Genomic DNA, 18,291 nt, shown 5'->3' on the forward strand with positions numbered 1-18,291 from the left:
GAGCTGTTTGCTGTATAGTACTTTCCAGTAAAGAGCAAGGTGTAAGACGAATTGCTCCTTTACGTACCACCGTGGGGAGCCTTCAATTACACCTACAGGAACCGCCCCCCCACCGCCCCGCGTTGGAGACGTGAAAATGTGCAAAATCCAGAAGGTGCGCCCTAGCATCAGTGACAGAGAGAAGTAACACTTTGGGAGGAAAATAAACAACCCAACACCCCCAGATGCTCTGTGCACACTGATCGCCAGGCAATAAAAGCTGCTAATATTTATTGGACGCGCACAATGCGCCGGGCACGGTGCCAGGGGGTTCACATACTAACTCGCTTAAAGATGCATCGCGAATGCAGAAAGTTGAACACGCGGCGGGCAGGAAACTCAGGGGTAGAAGGTGCCTGGCCCTGAGAGGAGGCAGGAGGCCGGGGGGCGGGGGGGCGGGGGGGGGCGGTTCTAGCCTGAGCTTGCCTCTGAGGTGCTGTGTGACCCTCTGGGCCTCGCTTTCCCCACGTGTCATGCTCCCCGGCCGCCCCCTTTGGGGCTGTGAGGGGTTCGGCCCGTGCGTCTGGGTGCGCGGTGCCTGCTTTACTGACGAGCGGCCCCTCTGTTCTAGCTTCCTTTGTCCCCAGCCCCCACGGGGTCCCGAGCCCACTTTGTACCTCCTCTGCCTTTTCTCGCTTTGGGGCACAACTGCCCTGCTGCCCCAACCCTTGCCTCCTTCAAGTGGGGGGGGGGCGATCCCTCTCTCCAGGGTCCCCAGGGCTGTTCTGCCTGTTGGCCCGCTCTGCGGAGACGGGGTGTGGAGGGGAGGTGCTGGGCTGGTCACCCTGCGCCCCCGGGACTCGTGCACAGCGGCCTCGGAGGCTGGCCTGCGGGGGACTCGGGATGTGGGTGCTCCAGGTCGAAAGGGACCTTTAGTGACGGGCACTCATTCTGCTGTGACAGTGTGACAGTTCTCGTTGCTGTCACCGTTACAGCTCTCTCTTCCTGAGTCTGCACGGCAGACACCCACGTGTGGGGCAGGGCGTGTCATTATTGCCTCCACTTTACAGGTGAGGATGCCCAGACTCGGCGAGGTGAGGTCCCTCAGCCAAGGTTTCCCCCTCCCCACCCCCCACCGGAAATGGCAGCCCGGGGGCCTGAGGCCGTGGGAGCCTTTGGCCGCAGCCCTTACCGACCCAGGAGGGCTCCAGGGGGGAGGTGGGCCTGCCCCGTGCAGGCCACAAGGAGCAGGGCAGGGGCAGCGAGGGGAAGGGTGCCTCTGTCTCCATCGGTCTCTGTGCCTCTCTGCCTCAGTTTCTCTTTTCGTCCTCTCCATCTCTGGTTCCCTGCGTCTCTCACTCACTCACTCTTGCTGTATTGTTGGTCCCTGTCTGTCTGTCTCCCCTCCGGGCTTCTGTCTGTCATCTCTGCCTTTCTCTCCCCCATCCCCGAGAAGGGGAATCCTCTGAGTCTCGTCCAGGCCTCGCAAAGGCCAGAGGCCCCGTCCTGAGGCTGCCCGCCCCACCCCCCTCACTGGGCAGAGCTGGAAGCCCAGCTCTGCCCCTGATGCCGCCCCTTCTCTCTCCTGTCCGTCTGTCTGTCCGTCTCTGTGTCTGTGTGCGCGGGGCCGGCCCGCAGTGGCCAAGCTGCGGCTACGTGCTGTGCACGGTGCTGCTCTCGCTGGCGGTGCTGCTGGCCGTGGCTGTCACGGGCGCCGTGCTCTTCCTGAACCACACCCACGTGCCAGGCACGGCGCCCCCGCCCGTCGTCAGCACCGGGCCCGCAGGTGCCAACAGCGCCCTGGTCACCGTGGAGAGGGCCGACAGCTCGCGCCTCAGCATTCTCATCGACCCGCGCTGCCCCGACCTCGCCGACGGCTTCGCCCGCCTGGAGGGCGCCCAGGCCTCCGTGCTGCAGGCCCTGGCGGAGCTTCAGGCCCAGCCGAGGCTGGCGGGCGAGCGGGAGCGGGAGCTTCTGGACACGCTGGTGGACCAGCTGCCCCGGCTGCTGGCCCGGGCCTCTGAGCTGCAGGCGGAGTGTGTGGGGCTGCGGAAGGGCCTCGGCGTGCTGGGCCAGGGGCTCGGCGCCCTGCAGAGTGAGCAAGGCCGCCTCATCCAGGTAAGGGGCCGGGTCTGCACCCGGGGTCCTGGGAGGGGGCTTCGGTGGCTGCGGCTGTGTCCCCCCCAGTGCCGCCGCCTGATGTCCGCGGCCTCGCTTCATCCCCAAGGGCCCCGGGAGCTGGTCCCACCTGCCGTCCAGCAAATGAGCCTCAGGGAAGGGGATCCTTTGTCTGAGGCCACACAGCTAGAGGCACCAGGGTTCAACCCATTTCCTACGCACTGTCCAGGTGGCCCTGGGCGTTTGTGTAGCACCCTGTGGCATGTGAGAATCCGGTCAAGTCCAGGGCTCGAGGGGCTTCCCAGGCGCGCCGGTGCAGGTGGGGCAGGACCTTCCCCGCAATGGGTAGTGAATGGAGGTTCAAGGTCACGTGGCTGGTCAGTGGAAGCCCTCTGCCCAGCTGGGCCTTGTGGCCGGAGAGAGCTGTACCCCCTGCCCAGCGCCCTGTCCCCCATTCATTGCCATCTGATGCTCCCAGCTTTCCAGGGAAGGAGGGACCAGCTGCTGGAGTTCCCACCGGACCCTTAGCCTGTCCCCACCGCCCCTGCCCCTCCCCCGTGTCCCCTCCGCACCCGAGTCAGGTCCCAGCAAACACCTGGTAGTTCTGGGGGCAGAGTTTTCAACACTGACCGTGCCTGAAGCACCGGCAAGAACTTCCCCTCCTAGATCCCCTCACAGGATCAGGGCTTAGGGCCATCTCATTGGTTTTCCACCACTTTCCAGAAAAGAAAACTAAGACCCGGAAAGGGACAGTGATTTGTCCAGGGTACAGTGGCCAAGTCAGGCCCGGCATCTGGCCTCCTGATGCCCTGCCCACCCTCCAGCTTTGTACCCCATCACCCCTGTGTCTCAGGTCCTTAGGGACTAGGAGGCGAGCCCCACCCTGCCACGGATCCCAGCCCCTTCCCGACCCCCGGGATGCCCAGGCATTTGCTCACCCTGCAGCTCATGAGCAATAGGTCTTTTCCCTCCTCTGAAGGCCGCAGCTGGAGGAATTATAGCCCTTGTCGTCCTGTTTGGGTGACCGATGGGAAGGCACTTCCCCCTCCCAGGGTGGGGTGGGAGGTAGGGTGTTCAGCCGCCCCCTCCATCAATCTGGGTCTCATCAATCTGGAGAGACCTCAGATTTTCTGGGTGGTCTGCCCCCCCCCCACCTTGCTCTCCACATGTTGGAGCCCCTGGCCAGTCAGGCCCTTAGGGCAGGGGTGGGGATTGGGGGAGAAGGGGCCTTGGGGTGTCCCACCCACCCACCTATGCAGAGGCCTGGAACTGTTCCTGCAAGACTGATAGTTTTAGGGGGGCCCGGGAGTGCCTTGGCTCACCTGACAGATTCACTTCTCCAAAGAATGTTTAATTTGACTCATTTCCTACAGACTCAGGGTAGCCTCAGAGACCCCATGTCGCTGGGGCTCCTGGCTCCCCTCCTCCAAGCGTCCCAGACCCCTCAGGGGATTGGCCCAGACCTGGGTTTCCCCAAGCACTGCCCTCGGGCACCCTCTGTCGCAAGTGTCAAAGCCGCTTGCTAAAAGGCAGCCCTCCAGGGCGCCTGGGTGGCTCGGTCGGTGGAACCTCCCATTCTTGATTTCAGCTCAGGCCTCGATCTCAAGGTCACGGGATGGAACCCTGGGTCGGGCTCCCTGCTAAGCATGAGAGCATTCTCTCTCTTTCTCTCTCTCCCCCTCTGCCCCACCTCCTCTCCGCTGCTGGCCCTCTCACTCTCAAATTAAAATAATAACAATAATGATAATAAACATATAAAAGGCACCTCTCTGAACCTCATCACAAACCCCGGGGTCCCAACAGTTAAGCATCAGGGTGGCTCTCGTGTGCACAAGCGTCTGAAACCCGCTGGCCTGGGAGCAGCAGGGCTGAGTGGTGCTGCCTGCAGGGGTGAGGCCGCGGCCGGTGCTGGGATCCAGTCCAGGCTCCACCAAGCAGCGGCCAAGCAGTGGGACTTGGGCTGGTCAGTGGCCCTCCCCGGGGTGAGTCTCCTCACCTGTGACACGGGGGCGAAGGTAGCCTGTTCCCAGGAGGATTGTGGGAGCTCCCGACTGGACCGGCTCACCTGGCATCTGGCGCATGAGAGACCAGCGTTGCTTTTATTATTACGGTGGAAATTATTTGTAAACTAAAGCCGCGGTCAGCGGGGGGCCACCGTTGCAAATCCCTTTTTGTGATCGATCCTAGTGGCAGGAACCACGGAGTGCTGGTTACTATAAGCACTTGGTTGCACAGTGGCCCCAGGAGGTGGAGATCACGGACCCATTCCACGGAGGGGCAGACTGAGGCTCAGAGAAGCAGAGGGCCTTGTTTCAGCTCAGTCACACGACTAAGTGCCCGAAGCAGCGACTCTGACTTCACTGCCCCTAAAAGCTGCCGCATCCCCTTTAACGCATCCGTGCAGCTCAGCGAGCAGGGACTGACTTTCCCTATTAATTCGGAGCATGTTTATATGTACATTTTCAACTTTAATCATTTGCTGCTTTAAACTGAGGTCTTCCCTGCCCGCCAGCAAGAGCGGGCTGCGCCTGAGTTTCTCGAGCGTGTCCGCTGGTCCCAGAAGGGTGGGCAGTACCCTGGAGACTTCACCGATGAGCCTGGTGATCTCTGGTGCCCACACCCTGTCCCCTGCGCCCTGGGGGCCATCTGCATCGTCTGGGCCGCGGGGCTCCCCCCCACCCCCCCACCCCCACCCGCGGAACCTGTCTACAGGACACTACAGTAAAAGCCCAGGGTGGGATCGGCCACCTTGCCCCAGGGTCCCCCCCCTGCCCGGCTCCGCGCCTCTCCCCCAGGCCTCAGCCCTCACTGCAGAGGAGAAGCTGGCAAGGAACGGAAAAGCTTTGCGGGAGCCCTTGCTTCTGGACGAAACGAGAATCCTATTTTGTAAACTGCTGGCAGTGTGTGTTTCTATCTTCCTTCCTCCAACGAGCTATTATCTGGCAAGTGACAGGTTCGGGCAGGCTCCACGTGCACTTGCTGGCCGGCTGTGCCCGTGACCCCGCCTCCCCCCTCCCTGTGGTCCTGCAGCCTCCTAGAGCCAAGCCAGGGTGGGGAGGTGACAGACCGCAGACCCTTCAGCCAGCAGGCACAGCCCAGAGGTCCCCGGGGCGGGCAGGGGGAGGGGGTCCGTGCTGCGCTGACCGAGCTACAGGCCTCCAGACCCGGATCTCGGGGAGGGTGGCTGTTAGCCAGCGGTGGGAGTGACACGGGTCGGGGACTGAGCACTCGGGCCCCAAACACGTGCCCTGGCGAGCCATCCCACACACCACCCTGGAAAACCGGGTCCCGTCACTCTGGCTCACAAAGGGGGGTTGGTTACTCTTCCAGGGTCACTTGCCCAGCGAATGGAGGAAGGTCCGAGTCAAAACCCAGGGCTGACGCCAGAGCCTGGGTCCCCACCACTGCCCCCACCGTCCTGCCCCCATCCCGGCCACCCTATGTGCCTTTCCTGCCCGTCAACCCCGGGGAAGCGGCCTGAGGTCGTTCTCCGTCAGGGACCGCTCCTCCTGGGCCTCAGTTTCCCCATTTGTAACCAGGGGACAGCAACTCAAGTCCTCCCTCCTGGCAAGGCTGCGGGGGGTGAGGTGAGGCGGTGGACATGGGAGCTGTGACCCAAGACAGTGGAGTTTGCGTGGGGGCTGGGCGGGGCGGGTGGGGTATCCCAGGGCCCCCTCCTGTTTGCAGAACCATCACCCCTGCCTCCAGGGCCTTGCTGGGGGAACCGGGAGAGACCGGGTGAGGGTGTCTCGTAGCCTGAAAGGTGCCTTAGGAATTCGTGGAACGAGGTGGGCCAGGTCCTGTGTGCCCTGCTGTCAGCCCCGCTTCGGGGCTTCGTTAAGTCACCCACCCACGTGTACCTGGTAAATGGGTGGGCTGGGATTTGAACCTGGTGCCAGGTGCCCACCTGGGCTTTTGCCTCCAGTCACCTCACCGGGGCTGAGGCCCAGAAATGGATGAGGACAGGGCCTGGGGCGCAGCAGGGACACGGGTCTCTGTTGAAGCCCCTCTGTCCCTTCCCACCTGAGCCCCCAACCTGAGACCTCCTCGGATGGGGGCCAGGGCAGGGTGGGGACCTGGCGTCATACGAGGAGGGGCTGGCCCGTGCCGGCGGGTGCTGGCAGGGGCCCCCCGTGTTCCACAGCTTTTCTCCGAGAGTCAAGGCCACATGGCTCACCTGCTGAACTCGGTCAGTGACGTACTAGACGCCCTGCAGAGGGACCGGGGGCTGGGCCGGCCCCGCGTCAAGGCTGACCTTCAGAGGGCGCCTGCCAGGGGATTGCGGCTCCGGGGCTGCGCCAGCGGTGAGTGGGGTGCCCAGCTTTGTACCCCCGTGGTCCCTCCCCCACCCCTCTGATAAGGAAACGCTGTTCCTGTTCGCTCAGGACTTTCTGCAGCCAGGCAGCACGGAGCACCCGACCTGCACCCTTCTGTTGAGCCCTCTCCCGGCCCACTGTGCCCATTTTCCAGATGAGGAAGGCAAGGCTCAGAGAGGGTGCTCACTCACCCAAAGGCACGCAGGGAGTAGCAGAGCCAAGGTCTGCCCCCAAGGCTGGTGCCCTGGGGCCCACATGACCCCGCAGGGTAGACTGACAAATCAGGGAGACCCAGGGACGGAGGGGGGTGGGGAGGGACACGGGTGCCAGGGCACCGCCTTGACTGCATTCCCTGTCGCAGGCCCTCCGCCACGCGACTGCCTGGACGTGCTCCTGAGCGGACAGCAGGAGGATGGCATTTACTCAGTCTTCCCCACACACTACCCTGCCGGCTTCCAGGTCTACTGTGACATGCGCACGGACGGCGGCGGCTGGACGGTGAGTCTCCCGCGCTGCGCGGCCGGCTTCCTCTCGGCCCCGCAGACGCCCAGGCAGGCCGGGGTGACCCAGGGGACTGTGCCCACGAACCTGGCTACTCTGAGCGGCCTCTCACCCAGCCTTCTGCCCTTGGCCCAGGCCTGCCTGTGTGCCCTCTGGCCCCCACAAACCTGCCTCGAATCTCACCCGGGAACGCCACACCCCCAGAAACCTGCACAGGGCAAGTGGAGGCCATGAACTGAGGCCCCGTCACCTGTCCGTGGAGCCACCTTCTGCTCCCCAATCCTCGAGGCTCTGGGAACACAGTGCTTGCCCTGGGAGTGTCGGGCAAATGGGGGATGGGCTCTGTGACGAAACGGGGCGCCTGTCGCCGATGTGAGTTCAAGGGCGTGTGTAGATGCTGTCTTCTGAGTTACCCGATACGTGATGTGTGTGCCCCCTTTTAGGGGGGGCACACGGCAGAGAGCAGAGACCCCGATGACTTCCTGCCAAAGAGCTGTCGTGACTTCCGTGACTTTCCTGCACCTTCTGGTTCCTGCCTGGGTGGGAAGTAGGAGCCATGAAAGGTCCCCACGGCCAAGGGAGGGCGGGGAGGGGTGGCCATGGTGGCCCTGAAATCTCCCCGGAGCTAGGAGAAGGGGGCGGAGCGGCGGGGAGAGGCCCCTGGCTGGATTCTCTCAGTAACACTTGTGGACACGGAAATGTGAACTTCATACATTTTTCCCGTACTCTCCAACTATTATTCGCAAGATATTTTAAGATATTCTTCTTATGCTTTTTAAAAGCCATTTAAACATGTTCCAACCATTCTTGGCTCACAAGTCAGGTAAAAACAGGCAGCAGGCAGGCGTTGTCCTGGGGGGCCGTGGTTTGCTGACCACCCCCCCCCCCCCATTCTAGAGCTTGCTGTCTCTCTCCCACTCAAATCAGTGGCCTTCCAACCCTCTCCTGCGGCTCTATCTTGGGGGCCGGGCTTCAACAGGGCTGCCACTGGCCATTGGGTGACTTTGTATAAATTAAAAATGCATGTCCTTTCCTTTTGGCACACTGGCACCCTGGGCTTGGCAAGATGAGTAGATGTGAGCCTTGCTTCTTGGCCAGACGCCCTAGAGCAGTGAACAACCTATACCACTGTCCCTGGACATCTGCATCCACCCCGAAAGCCGCTCAGCGCCCCCGAAGTCGGCCGTGGTTGGGAGGCCCAGGGACAATGAAAGCAGGGCCAGTAAAGCCGACTTTTTAAGGATTCTCGGCCTCACATTTAATTTCAAAAATGGGCAGGTTTTGAGCACCAACTGCGTGCTGGGGGCTGGGGAAGCACAGAGATGGGGAAGGCCCTGCCGCAGTCGTCCCAGACAACTTGGCAACCGCGAGGATTTGGGGGGCAAGAAGTGACGGTAAGCAGAGGTAGGGGAGGCTCTGTGCGAGCTTCCTGGCGAAGGGGGCTTTGCGGATAAGCCTTAAGAGGCCGGCGAGAACAGGAAGTGGGAAGGAAAGAGAAGGCTTTCCAGGCAGAGGAAGCAACCTGACAAGGGTCTGGGACTCAGGAGGCACGCAGCCTCTCCAGGAAACAGAGTCAACTGGGGGCCGGGGCATGTGATGAGGTGAGACTGGGGCCAATAACCCAGACTGTGGGGTTTGGGCCGGGCGCCGGGGAGCTATTGAGGGTGCTGGAGAGAGGAAAGACAGCATAAGAACTGTGCCTCCGGAGCTATAACCCGACTGTGCATCCTTGAGCGGGGCAGGGAGAGTGTAGAGCAGGAGACGGTTCCCTCATGCCGCCGACAAGCCTGTAGCTGAGCCTCTGCCGGAGAGGTCGGGAGCTTGGCGGTTACGCACTTGGATTCCGGCATCCACAGACGGACCCGGGTGTGGCTCTCGGTCCTGCTGTGTGATCTTGGGGAAGGTACTTAAGTTCTCTGAGCCTCGGCATCCTTAGCTGTAAAATGGGGATACCCACTAGCCTTACTTAGAGGTCTTAACGGCAAGCAACAGGAAATGGCTGATTTAAGCAGGAAAGGAATGTACCGGAGGGAGGCTGGGAGGCCAGAGAAACCAGCTCAGGGCCAGGCAGCCAGGAACGGAGTCCCCCAGAGCTAGCCAGGCATGACCTGGTAGAAAACCCCCTACCCCAGTGCCGCTGGCACGGAGCCCTGGGCACAGCTACACCTGGGCACGGGCACCCCCACCAGGATGGGTCCGGGCCTGGGATGCAGTCTGCGGTTCCTTTCAAGGAGATCCCCTGTGTCCCTGCCTCTTTGCTTCCCCAGCCGTCGAGCCAGCGGCTGTTCTGACTGGTGGGGCCGGGGCCGCGTGCCTACGACCCTCACCGCAAGGGAGGCTGAGAAAGCCAGCGGCTGGAGCCTTTAGCTGCCATAGTGGGAGTCATCCCTGCCTCCCCCAAATCTCAGAAGATGGGGAAGGACGCAGGTTGACTGTGTGCAAGGCACTGGCGACCCAATGATGACCGAGCTATGTATGACCCCGCCTCTTACCGAGCTCTTTGCCAAGAGGGCGTCACCACAGTCCAGGGGACAGTCGTGGGGACCCGAAGCAGGGCACGGGGTCAGCCGTTTCCCAGGGGTCCCCAGATGGGCTCCCAGGTCTCTGCCTTTGGCACCTGGGGCCTCAGGGAGAGGCTGGCAGGACGCCTCCGTTTCTCACCAAGAGGCTTGGTGCCATCCTGCTGTGCTGATGTCCAGGCAGAGGGGAGCGGGAAGCTTCTCCAGGAAATGCGTGGAGGGACCTGAAGGTGCGGCAGGCCGGACAGGGTCAGTTTTGAAAGGGGTCGGCTCTCCTGAGCTGGTGGCGACAGGGGAGGCCCGAGTGAGGCAGATGGGCACGGGGGCCTGGCGAGTGCGTTCAAGAGGGCAGAGCCGGTGTGAGAGCAGCTGAGGGTCCCCCAAAGACCCGGGGACAGACAGACCCACAAGCCTCTCTTCAAGCTCCGGAGGAGAGCCCTCACGCCTCCCGGATCCGCGTCTGGGGGCTAAAAGCTCTGTTGTTTTCCTAACTCAGAACATCTGAGTTACGGTGCGTGCCTCTGGGAACCCCCTCGGCAGGCAGAGCAGCATCAATGCAACAGCCAGTGCCCAGAAATCAGAGTTAAGGGTTAGGACGGGCTTAATGAAAGACCAAGGAGGCAGCACAGGCGCTTCCTCTCGGGTGGACGTGACGCCAGTGTCCCGGAAAGTCCATCAGGATTTGGGCCGGGAGGAGGGCGACATCCAGGGCCCGGGCTGCAGGGGCCGTTACAGGGGAGTCGATGAGCAACGCCAGCCACCCGCCCCAGCCCTCCTGCTCAGACACCTGGATCAGGGGCCCCGCAAGAAAGGCCGCTCTCGGCTGAGAAGTGCTCGGGAGCCCGATAAACGTTAATATCCATTTGGACTTCCGTCAAAAGCAATCTTTGCCCAGATACCTCTGGGCATCTGTCAGGATCACCTCCCTGCCACACGGAATCTCTCGGAAACTCAATTGTTGTTTGGGAAGGAGCCGGCGGCCGTCTCTCTGAACCCGGTACAATCCATCGTCATTAGGCTCCGTGTCTAAGCTGCCAGGCCTCAAGTGCGGACACCGGAGAGCTCTCCCTTGGCGGACGGGGCACCGGGGGCCGCAGCCACAGCCTGCTTCCTGGAGAGACCAGACCCAGCAAGCGTGGGGCTCGGCAGCCCCGTCCGCCTAGGGGCCGCTTCACGGATTATACACCGCTGCCCTGCCTGGTACCCCGCCCACCCAGCCTCATGCAGGTCCGTGGAGCTCACTGTCACACGGTGACTGTCATTTATTCAACCACTGAGCACCAACCACAGGCCAGAGGATTCAACGGCGAGCTCCTGGCCCGGTGGGGGGCTGGGCACAGCAGCTGACTTGTGCGAGGGCCGTAGGGGTGGGGGGTGGGGGTCGGGGGCGTGGGGGAGAGCCCCTGACCCAGCCGGGGGCGGCCAAGAGAGGCTTCTGGACGGGGAGGTCCACGCGCTGGGGGATGAGGTGAGAACGGCGTTCCAGGCAGAGCGAAGGCGCACCCGGTGTTGTGCACGGAGGTGGCAGGGCTCGGTCTGGGTCCGCGGGCGCTCTGCTCTGCTGGCCTCTGGGGCCGGAGGGGCCAGGGATAGAGGAGGGAGGTTTTGTCCCGAGGGTAGATTGGGCTCCTGCCGCCCTCAGGATTTCCCCAGGTGGGGAGTGGCCCAGAGAGCTGGGGCCCCAGGCACGGCGAGGGGGGACGCGAGTTCTGCGCGCCCTGTATCGTTACTGCAGGAAGCAGGAACTGCCAGGTGGGAAAGAGGCCACGTGTGGCTCCTGGGGGCGAGGAGGCCACAGAGGCAGGTGGACACATGCCACAAGGCCACCTTTGGGCTGATGCGGCCACTGGCCCTGAGTGATGAGCCCAAGCCTTCCCCCCACGCTCATCAAAGCCCATAGTGGCCGGGGGCACATGAGGGCATGCTGATTGTCACGGCTGCTCTTGAACTTGACGTGTGCACCCAGCCCCGCCCCCGCCCCTGCCCCTGAGAAGCAGGAGGGAAGGCGGGAGGGAGGGGCCGCTTCCTGCTGGCCCGTGACTCTGGGCAGGGGGCCCAGCCTGGCTGCCCACCATCCGTGTTCCCTCCCCACCAGTCACACGAGTGACCGCTCGCACCTGTGGGGGTGACACGTCACCTCACTGAGCCTTACTTTCTCGTCTGGTAGACGAGGCTAATAGAGCGCCGTTCACGGCGGGGGGGGGGGGGGTTAGAGCGGCAGAGTCCTTCGCAGGCCGTGTCCCTGCGAGGGAGGAGCGGGGCGAGCAGGGGTCCGTGCCGAGCCTCGAGGATTCGTTCCCTGTGAACAGAGGAGCCGTGCTCCCTCCTATAGGATCTTACGGTCCGCGGTGTTTACAGGGGAGGAAGAGTCACCAAAACCGGGGCCGGATGTCCCCATTTGGAAGCTGATGCGTGGGACCAGGCTGGCTGTTTCCAGCTCACCTCCCCCCCTGGCCGTGCGAGACTGGGAGGGTCACATCCCCTCTTGGGGCACGCCCCCTTTCTGGTCCGGCCACCAGCGTAGCCCTTGTGTCTTGTGTGGCTGCTTTGCAGGGCCTGGGGAATGGGGTGGCCATGCCCAGGACGCGGGGTGGACTTGGGGTGTCCCTGCCTCTCTGCCCTGAGGCACAGCCTTGCCCCACCGGGATCTGCCCGTGGCCGTGCTGTCCCTGGGCCTGATCGCCAGACCCTCCCTCGCCTTTGCATAATTACCAACCGGGGGTCACCGAAATCAGGGCCAGTTCAGCCTCTCCTACTGCAGGAATCCGCAGTGGGACCGATCCTGCTCTGCGTTCCCACTGGGATTCACCGCGCGGCCGGCTGCTCCCACCGCCGCGAGCTGAGTGGCCCAAACCCCGTTCTGCACGGTGACCACGCTCTCTGCCAGGCGCTTTCCCGTCGTGCGAGGTCAGCGGCTCAGATATGCCGCTAATTGGCTTTGCTGTGCGAGAAAACTCTCCCCTCCCCACCTGAGCTCCCCAGGCAGGGAGGAAAATCCTTCCCTCACTCGGAAGACATCACAGGAGCCACCGCGGACGCAGCGCCCAGCCCGGGACCCCCAGCCTGGGCGGGGAGGGGGCTGGACAGCAGGTGCGTGGGACCCTCCGGGGGGCACTGGCTCCTCCCCACTTGGGCTGAGGCTTCGCTAGTCCTCGTGACAGGCCGCGGCGGCTGGGGGACCTGCTGAGCCATCCGCGGGCCACCGCGTCCCCAGGCCGCAGCCAGGCTCGGCCGCGGCTCCCCGCTGCCCTGCGGGGTCCTTAGGGCCGCACACGCTAGTAAACGAGAGCGGTGGCTGGCCCCGCGTCCCCTCGAGCCATCTGCCGGGAGAAAGCCTGCCTCCCTCCAGAGCAGTTTGGGTTTGTGAAACTTTGGACGTAAAACGGGGTGCTACACGTGAAGGCTCAGTCTGGTACCTTTCTTTGCGTTTGATAAACAGCAGCTCCCGGCAGCGTTTGCCAGAAGCCGGCAGGCACCGACTGCCAAGCCCGGGAAGCATGGCAGGGCGCCGAGCCCGGGGATACCACTTCCAGTCGAAAACAAGGAGTGGGCCCGCTTCCTTCTGGGCTCGGCAGCCGGTTCGGAAGGAGAGGGAGGCGACGTCGGGCAGACCCAGCACGGGCGCCCAGTTTACGCGGTCGCTCCACTGCGTCTTCGCTGCAACCCTGCAGGGGCCGCTGGTGGGGCCTGGTTGCAGAGGGGGAAACCGAGGCGCGGAAAAGGTCCGTGACTTGTCCGAGGTCACACGGCCGAGATTCGAACTCCGCCCGGCCTCCTGTAGCTGTGCCCTCGCCAGCAAGCCCAGGGAGCACGCTGGGGGCACTGCCCAGAGGTGCCCCCCCCCCACCCCCGCGGCCGCCTCTGAAGGGCTGCGTTGCGCATCCGAGGTCTTTGTTCTTAGAAACAAGAATCCACCTCTGCCACAGCCCCTCCCCGAATCACCTGCTCAGCAGGTCAGGGAGGCTGGAGGACCCCAAAGCCGCCAACCCACAAGATCCTGCCTGTCACTGATTGGTTTTTTTTCTTTTTAAAAAAATTTTTAACGTTTATTTTCCTTTTGAGAGAGAGAGAGGGGCAGAGAGAGAGGGGGACAGGGGATCTGAAGCGGGCTCTGTGCTGACAGCAGCGAGCCTGATGCGGGGCTCGAACTCGCGAACCGTGGGATCATGACCCGAGCTGAAGTCGATGCTTAACCCGACTGAGCCACCCGGGCGCCCCTATAAAATGATTTCTGGGGCAGCTTCGTCAGAGTCTAGGGAAAAATCCCAGGTGCTGCCTCCTGGGGACCCTTCTAAAGTGGCAGAGACAGCCCCGCCCCATCTCATAGGGTTTGGACCCACCCAGCTCCCGTCCCTGGGTCTCTCTGACCACCTGCCAAGACCCTGCTCAGTGTGCGGTTCGGCTGAGCATCTCCTACTCCGGGAAGCCCTCCTGGAACCCACCCCAGCCTGATCGCCCCAGCCAGCCCGCCCGTGAGCCCAGCCACAGCACGCGGGGCCCGGGACGGCGAGGCTTTCATTCCGCAGCACAGAGACGCCAAGACTTAGGTGGGCACACGGCTGGAGCCCCGGTGGAACTTGGTCTCCTGGATGCCAGCCCAGGGCGCTTCCTGGGGCTGGCCCAGCTTAGCCACGCCGGGTGGGCTCCCGGGCCTGGGGCACCCCCTCCGCTTTGAGGACCCCCCGCTCTGCACAGCTCACCACCTTCACCTTCTCCCCTGCCATATGGGAGCGCAAAGCCTCCCCTCCCCGGCTGAGGTGGGGACGGCTGTGGCCGTCCGTGAGGGCAGGGCCAGTGCTGGGGGGACCACGGAGCCAGGCTCGGGCGCCCAGGACAAAGGAGCCCATCTGTCTCCCGGCGGAGACAAACGCGGGACGGTCGGCCACTCCGCTCGGCCTCCACCGCCCCAAGGGCAGCGGCTCCTTCCTTTGGAACCGCCCGGTACCATCTGCGGGACCGTGTGGGCCCAGCCCTCCCTTGGCAAAGCCCCCCAAACGGCACTTGGAGGACACGCCGGGCGGCAGGCACTGGCTTCTGAGAATCCGCATCGAGAAAACACGCTCTGTCTGCCTCCGTGTCACCTGCTGGAGGGGCCGAGCGACGGCGAGCGTCCAGCATCGGTCACTTTGCGGCTGCAACTCAAGGGAGACGCGCCCGGGAGCCGGGCCACCGAAGATTTTAGCCTTGAGGTTACTCTGTTTCCCTACCTTTTTCCCCTTTTGCGGGGGAGCGGGTGGCAATTCACATCCTACTGGCAGGACAGACGGGCCGGAAGCGGATACGTCCATCTTTTACGCGCTCCCTCTTCGCGTCTTCCCGTCTGGTTGATCCTTGCTCTGTAATCAAAGGCCTCCTGCCTGGTGACAGCCATCCACCCAGCGTCCCTGAAGTCCAGCTTGCGGCTCAGCCTGGGACCCCGAGTCCGAGAAAGCCTACTCCTGGGAAGTCTGGAGAGCCAGCGGTCTGGCCTGGCGCGCGCCTGGAACTCGCCGGCCCCGTGGCGCTGTAATTGGCTTGAGGGCGAGGCCGGGGGGCCGAGTCTGAGATCCTGGCCGGTGCCGTCGCTCAGTGTTTTGAGCCAAGGAGTAAGGACAGCCCGTGGCAGAGGCCAGCAATGTCCAGAGCCGTGCTTCTCAGACTGCGGCCGTGATCTCTCGGCTGGTGGCGAGATCAATTGAACGGTTTGTGATCGGTACTACTTTTTAAATCAGAGTGTAATACATTAGGACAGGATAGAAAATATTAGCGCCCATCCGTCTTACTAAGGGCAAGTATCATTCCAGGAAGGTTTGGTTTCTGATACAAACGCCTGTGGGTGTGCGTGTCGTCACGTAAACCGCGCCTCCCGGGGTCGTGGCCATGAAGTCTTCTTTTTTTTTTTTTTTGTAATTTTTTTTTTAACGTTTATTTATTTTTGAGACAGGGTGAGACAGAGCATGAACAGGGGAGGGTCAGAGAAAGAGGGAGACACAGAATCCGAAACAGGCTCTGGGCTCTGAGCTGTCCGCACAGAGCCCGACGCGGGGCTCGAACTCACGGACCACGAGATCATGACCTGAGCCAAAGTCGGCCGCTTAACCGACCGAGCCACCCAGGCGCCCCAATCGTGGTCATGAAGTCTTAACCGCAGACCCTCCTCGCGGATGTGTCTGGGCCCTTCGAGGATCATGATTCATTACGCCTGCGGTTAAAGCGTTCTCGCTGGCACACAATTGCTGTGGCTTCTAAGCTGGTGCAGACCTAAACCGTCCGTCGGGGACGTCTGCCACCCTTGTTTGATGGCAGTGTGGTTTCCCCGGGGGCAGGGCGGCCCGTGCTCACCCACCGATGGTGCAGCCGGGCCGAGCCCAGCAGCGCTCCGGCCTGTTACTGGCACCGGGAAAGAGGGGCTGAGAACAGGGTTTGGAGGTCGGCTCTCTGGAGGGAGACAGTTCTGGCCAGCGGCAAATAAGAGTGACGTGGGTGGGTAGGACTTTGGCCCCTGGGTGTCCAGCCTGGCCTTGGGCTGGGGTGTGAGGTGTGGGTCAGACTGCCCACTCCACGCTCACGGCCGCCTGGCTTCTGTCCGCTGTAGGGACGAGGGGGTCGGGGGACAGGATTCGGTAAACAAGCGTGTGCTCAGTGAGGACTCAACCCCGGCACCTGCCGTGGCGGGCGCTCGACACCAGCTCATCTTGGGCGCCCTGCCCCCCCCCCCTTCGATCGGTCCTGCTTCAGGGGAGGGTGGGTGAGGGGCATGGAGGAGGGCACCTGTAGGGATGAGCACCGGGTGTTGTATGGAAACCAATTTGACGATACATTTCATATTTAAAAGATCAGTCCTGCTTCCCGCGTGGGAGGGGGTCCCCTGTGTCCCGCGGCCCTCAGGGAGATGCTCAGTGGAACATCTGAATGGATGAGGGAGGCGTGTGGGTGGGCTGCTGGACGGCCCAGGAAGGACATGCGTAGGGGGCAAGTCTGGAAGGAAGAGCAGGGCATTCCTGGGGCAGGGGCTGCGGAAGAGGGGCAGAGGGAGGCCCGACGGCCAGGCCTGGGTCTCCATGTGGCCATTCCCCTGCAGCGGGCATGCACCAAGCCCCGACCGTGTGCCAGGCCCCGAGCGTCTTCTCCGTGGACCGCCACGGTCCATGGGGGAGGTGCTGCTGTGACCCCCACTTATACAGAAGGAAACTGAGGCTCCGAGAGGTGCAGTAATGGCCAGCGTTCTAGGTGGCGGGGCCCAGGTCCTCACCATCCCGCCCCCCGTCTCCCCAGCCCCCGACTCCCTCCTCCGCAGAAACGGGCTCCCCCCTGCCTTCTGCCTTCTGGAGGCTTCTCAGGGGAGCGTCTGAGCTTCTGCCAGGATTAAGCCTTTCAAAGGGCGCGTGCTCAGGGTCCCAATCCGGCCCGTCAATACCCGCTGCCCACCACCTCTCAGATCTCTCCGAGCCTGATCGAATTTCCTTCCCCAGCCAGTCCCTTCTGAGCATTTCCACCTGTCGGGGCCGGGCCAGGTTTGAGGTAGCGAAGCCACTCCCTGACGTCACGGCTGCCCAAACGCCGTGACTGACGGGTCCCCACGGGCAGGGGCAGAGCAGGAGGCCAAGCTCACAGCAGATGATGCGCCCGGGCGGTTCCGGGCGACCGAAATCAGGCTGCTTAGTAATGAATCCGGCAGGCTGCTGGTGCCGCAGCCAAATCTCTAACACCTCGCACAGATGGAGGCGGGGGGGGGGGGGGGGGGGGGGCGGGGCAGAGGGGGAGCGGGTGCTGCCTCGGCAAACAAGCAAGAAAAAGGCTTGTTACACAGAACGAGTTGGAAGGGAGGGGGGCGGGAGGGGGCAGCCAGGAACGGGATCGTCAGCGGATTCTGGAAATACTCAAGGCAGCTCTCTGGCCTGGACCAGCGTGGTACTTATTTGAAAGCAATTTAACCGATGGGATTCCTGACTCCCAAATCAAGAAGGTTATTAAAACGGAGAACAGAGGCAGCTCGGCTGCTCATCGGTACCCTAGTCACACCCCCGTGGGCTGTGGACTGCTGGCCCCCCCTCCCTAGTCACACCCCCGTGGGCTGTGGACTGCTGTCCCTCCCCCCCCCTAGTCACACCCCCGTGGGCTGCGGACTGCTGGCCCCAGCCCCCACCCCCCAGGAGCGGCTGGGGCTCTGGTTCCCCAAGCCCCCACGGATCTTATTCCGGGGGGAGGGCATGCGTGGCTCTGGCAGAATCATTTTGCGACACGGAGCTCTGGAGGCTTCGGGGCATGTGTGTGGGCGTTCTTGGTTTTTACCAACTCGAGAATGGATTTTTTGCTGTTTCCTTTTGACCCCGGGGAAAGATACTAGGGCCCTTGCCCACGATTCTTATTTGACCAGTGGGGAAACTGAGGCCCAGGCCCGGGTGGGGCCAGTCCAGGGTCGTCCAGCAAGGCAGCAGAGGTGGGCCCGGAAGCCAGGGTTTCAGCACCCGGGTCTAGCGGGATTCCTTCCTGGGGGGCCATTTTGGGGGTCTGGGGGCATTTAGTCTGTCCCACCTTGTGCCACCGTGAAGGCCCCTGAGTCCCTGCTCTGCTCTGGGTCCCGTGCCGGGGGCGGGGAGCCCGGCCCCTGCCCTCCGCAAGCAGGCAGGTGGAGGCAGTGCCTGGGGCCGGGGGCACGTCGGGGTGGGCGTGGGGGGCCCGGGGGCTGTTGGACCCAGCTCTCCATCCTTTGTAGGTGTTTCAGCGCCGGGAGGACGGCTCCGTGAACTTCTTCCGAGGCTGGGAAGCGTACCGGGACGGCTTCGGCAAGCTCACGGGGGAGCACTGGCTAGGTGAGGGCCGGGACACCTGCCTGCCGAGGGGACGCGCCCTCCCCGGGTGGCGGGAGGTCAGGGTCT

At 63.1% G+C, this 18,291-nt stretch overlaps 1 protein-coding gene across 3 annotated transcripts in view; it reads left to right on the forward strand.

The window, feature by feature from the left end:
- FIBCD1 (fibrinogen C domain containing 1) overlaps nt 1-18,291 on the forward strand; it is a 32,251-nt gene that overhangs the window by 7,962 nt on the left and 5,998 nt on the right. For 2 of the 3 annotated variants that reach the window (XM_027035406.2, XM_053204501.1), the window contains 5 exons: nt 975-1,049; nt 1,618-2,097; nt 6,242-6,401; nt 6,775-6,911; nt 18,129-18,225. In XM_027035406.2, the coding sequence (XP_026891207.1) occupies nt 975-1,049; nt 1,618-2,097; nt 6,242-6,401; nt 6,775-6,911; nt 18,129-18,225 (949 nt within the window). The remainder of the gene's footprint in view (nt 1-974; nt 1,050-1,617; nt 2,098-6,241; nt 6,402-6,774; nt 6,912-18,128; nt 18,226-18,291) is intronic. The other variant, XM_027035407.2, reaches the window with a different exon arrangement.

This window comes from Acinonyx jubatus, chromosome D4, assembly GCF_027475565.1.
Source record: "Acinonyx jubatus isolate Ajub_Pintada_27869175 chromosome D4, VMU_Ajub_asm_v1.0, whole genome shotgun sequence".
Classification (NCBI taxonomy): domain Eukaryota; kingdom Metazoa; phylum Chordata; class Mammalia; order Carnivora; family Felidae; genus Acinonyx; species Acinonyx jubatus.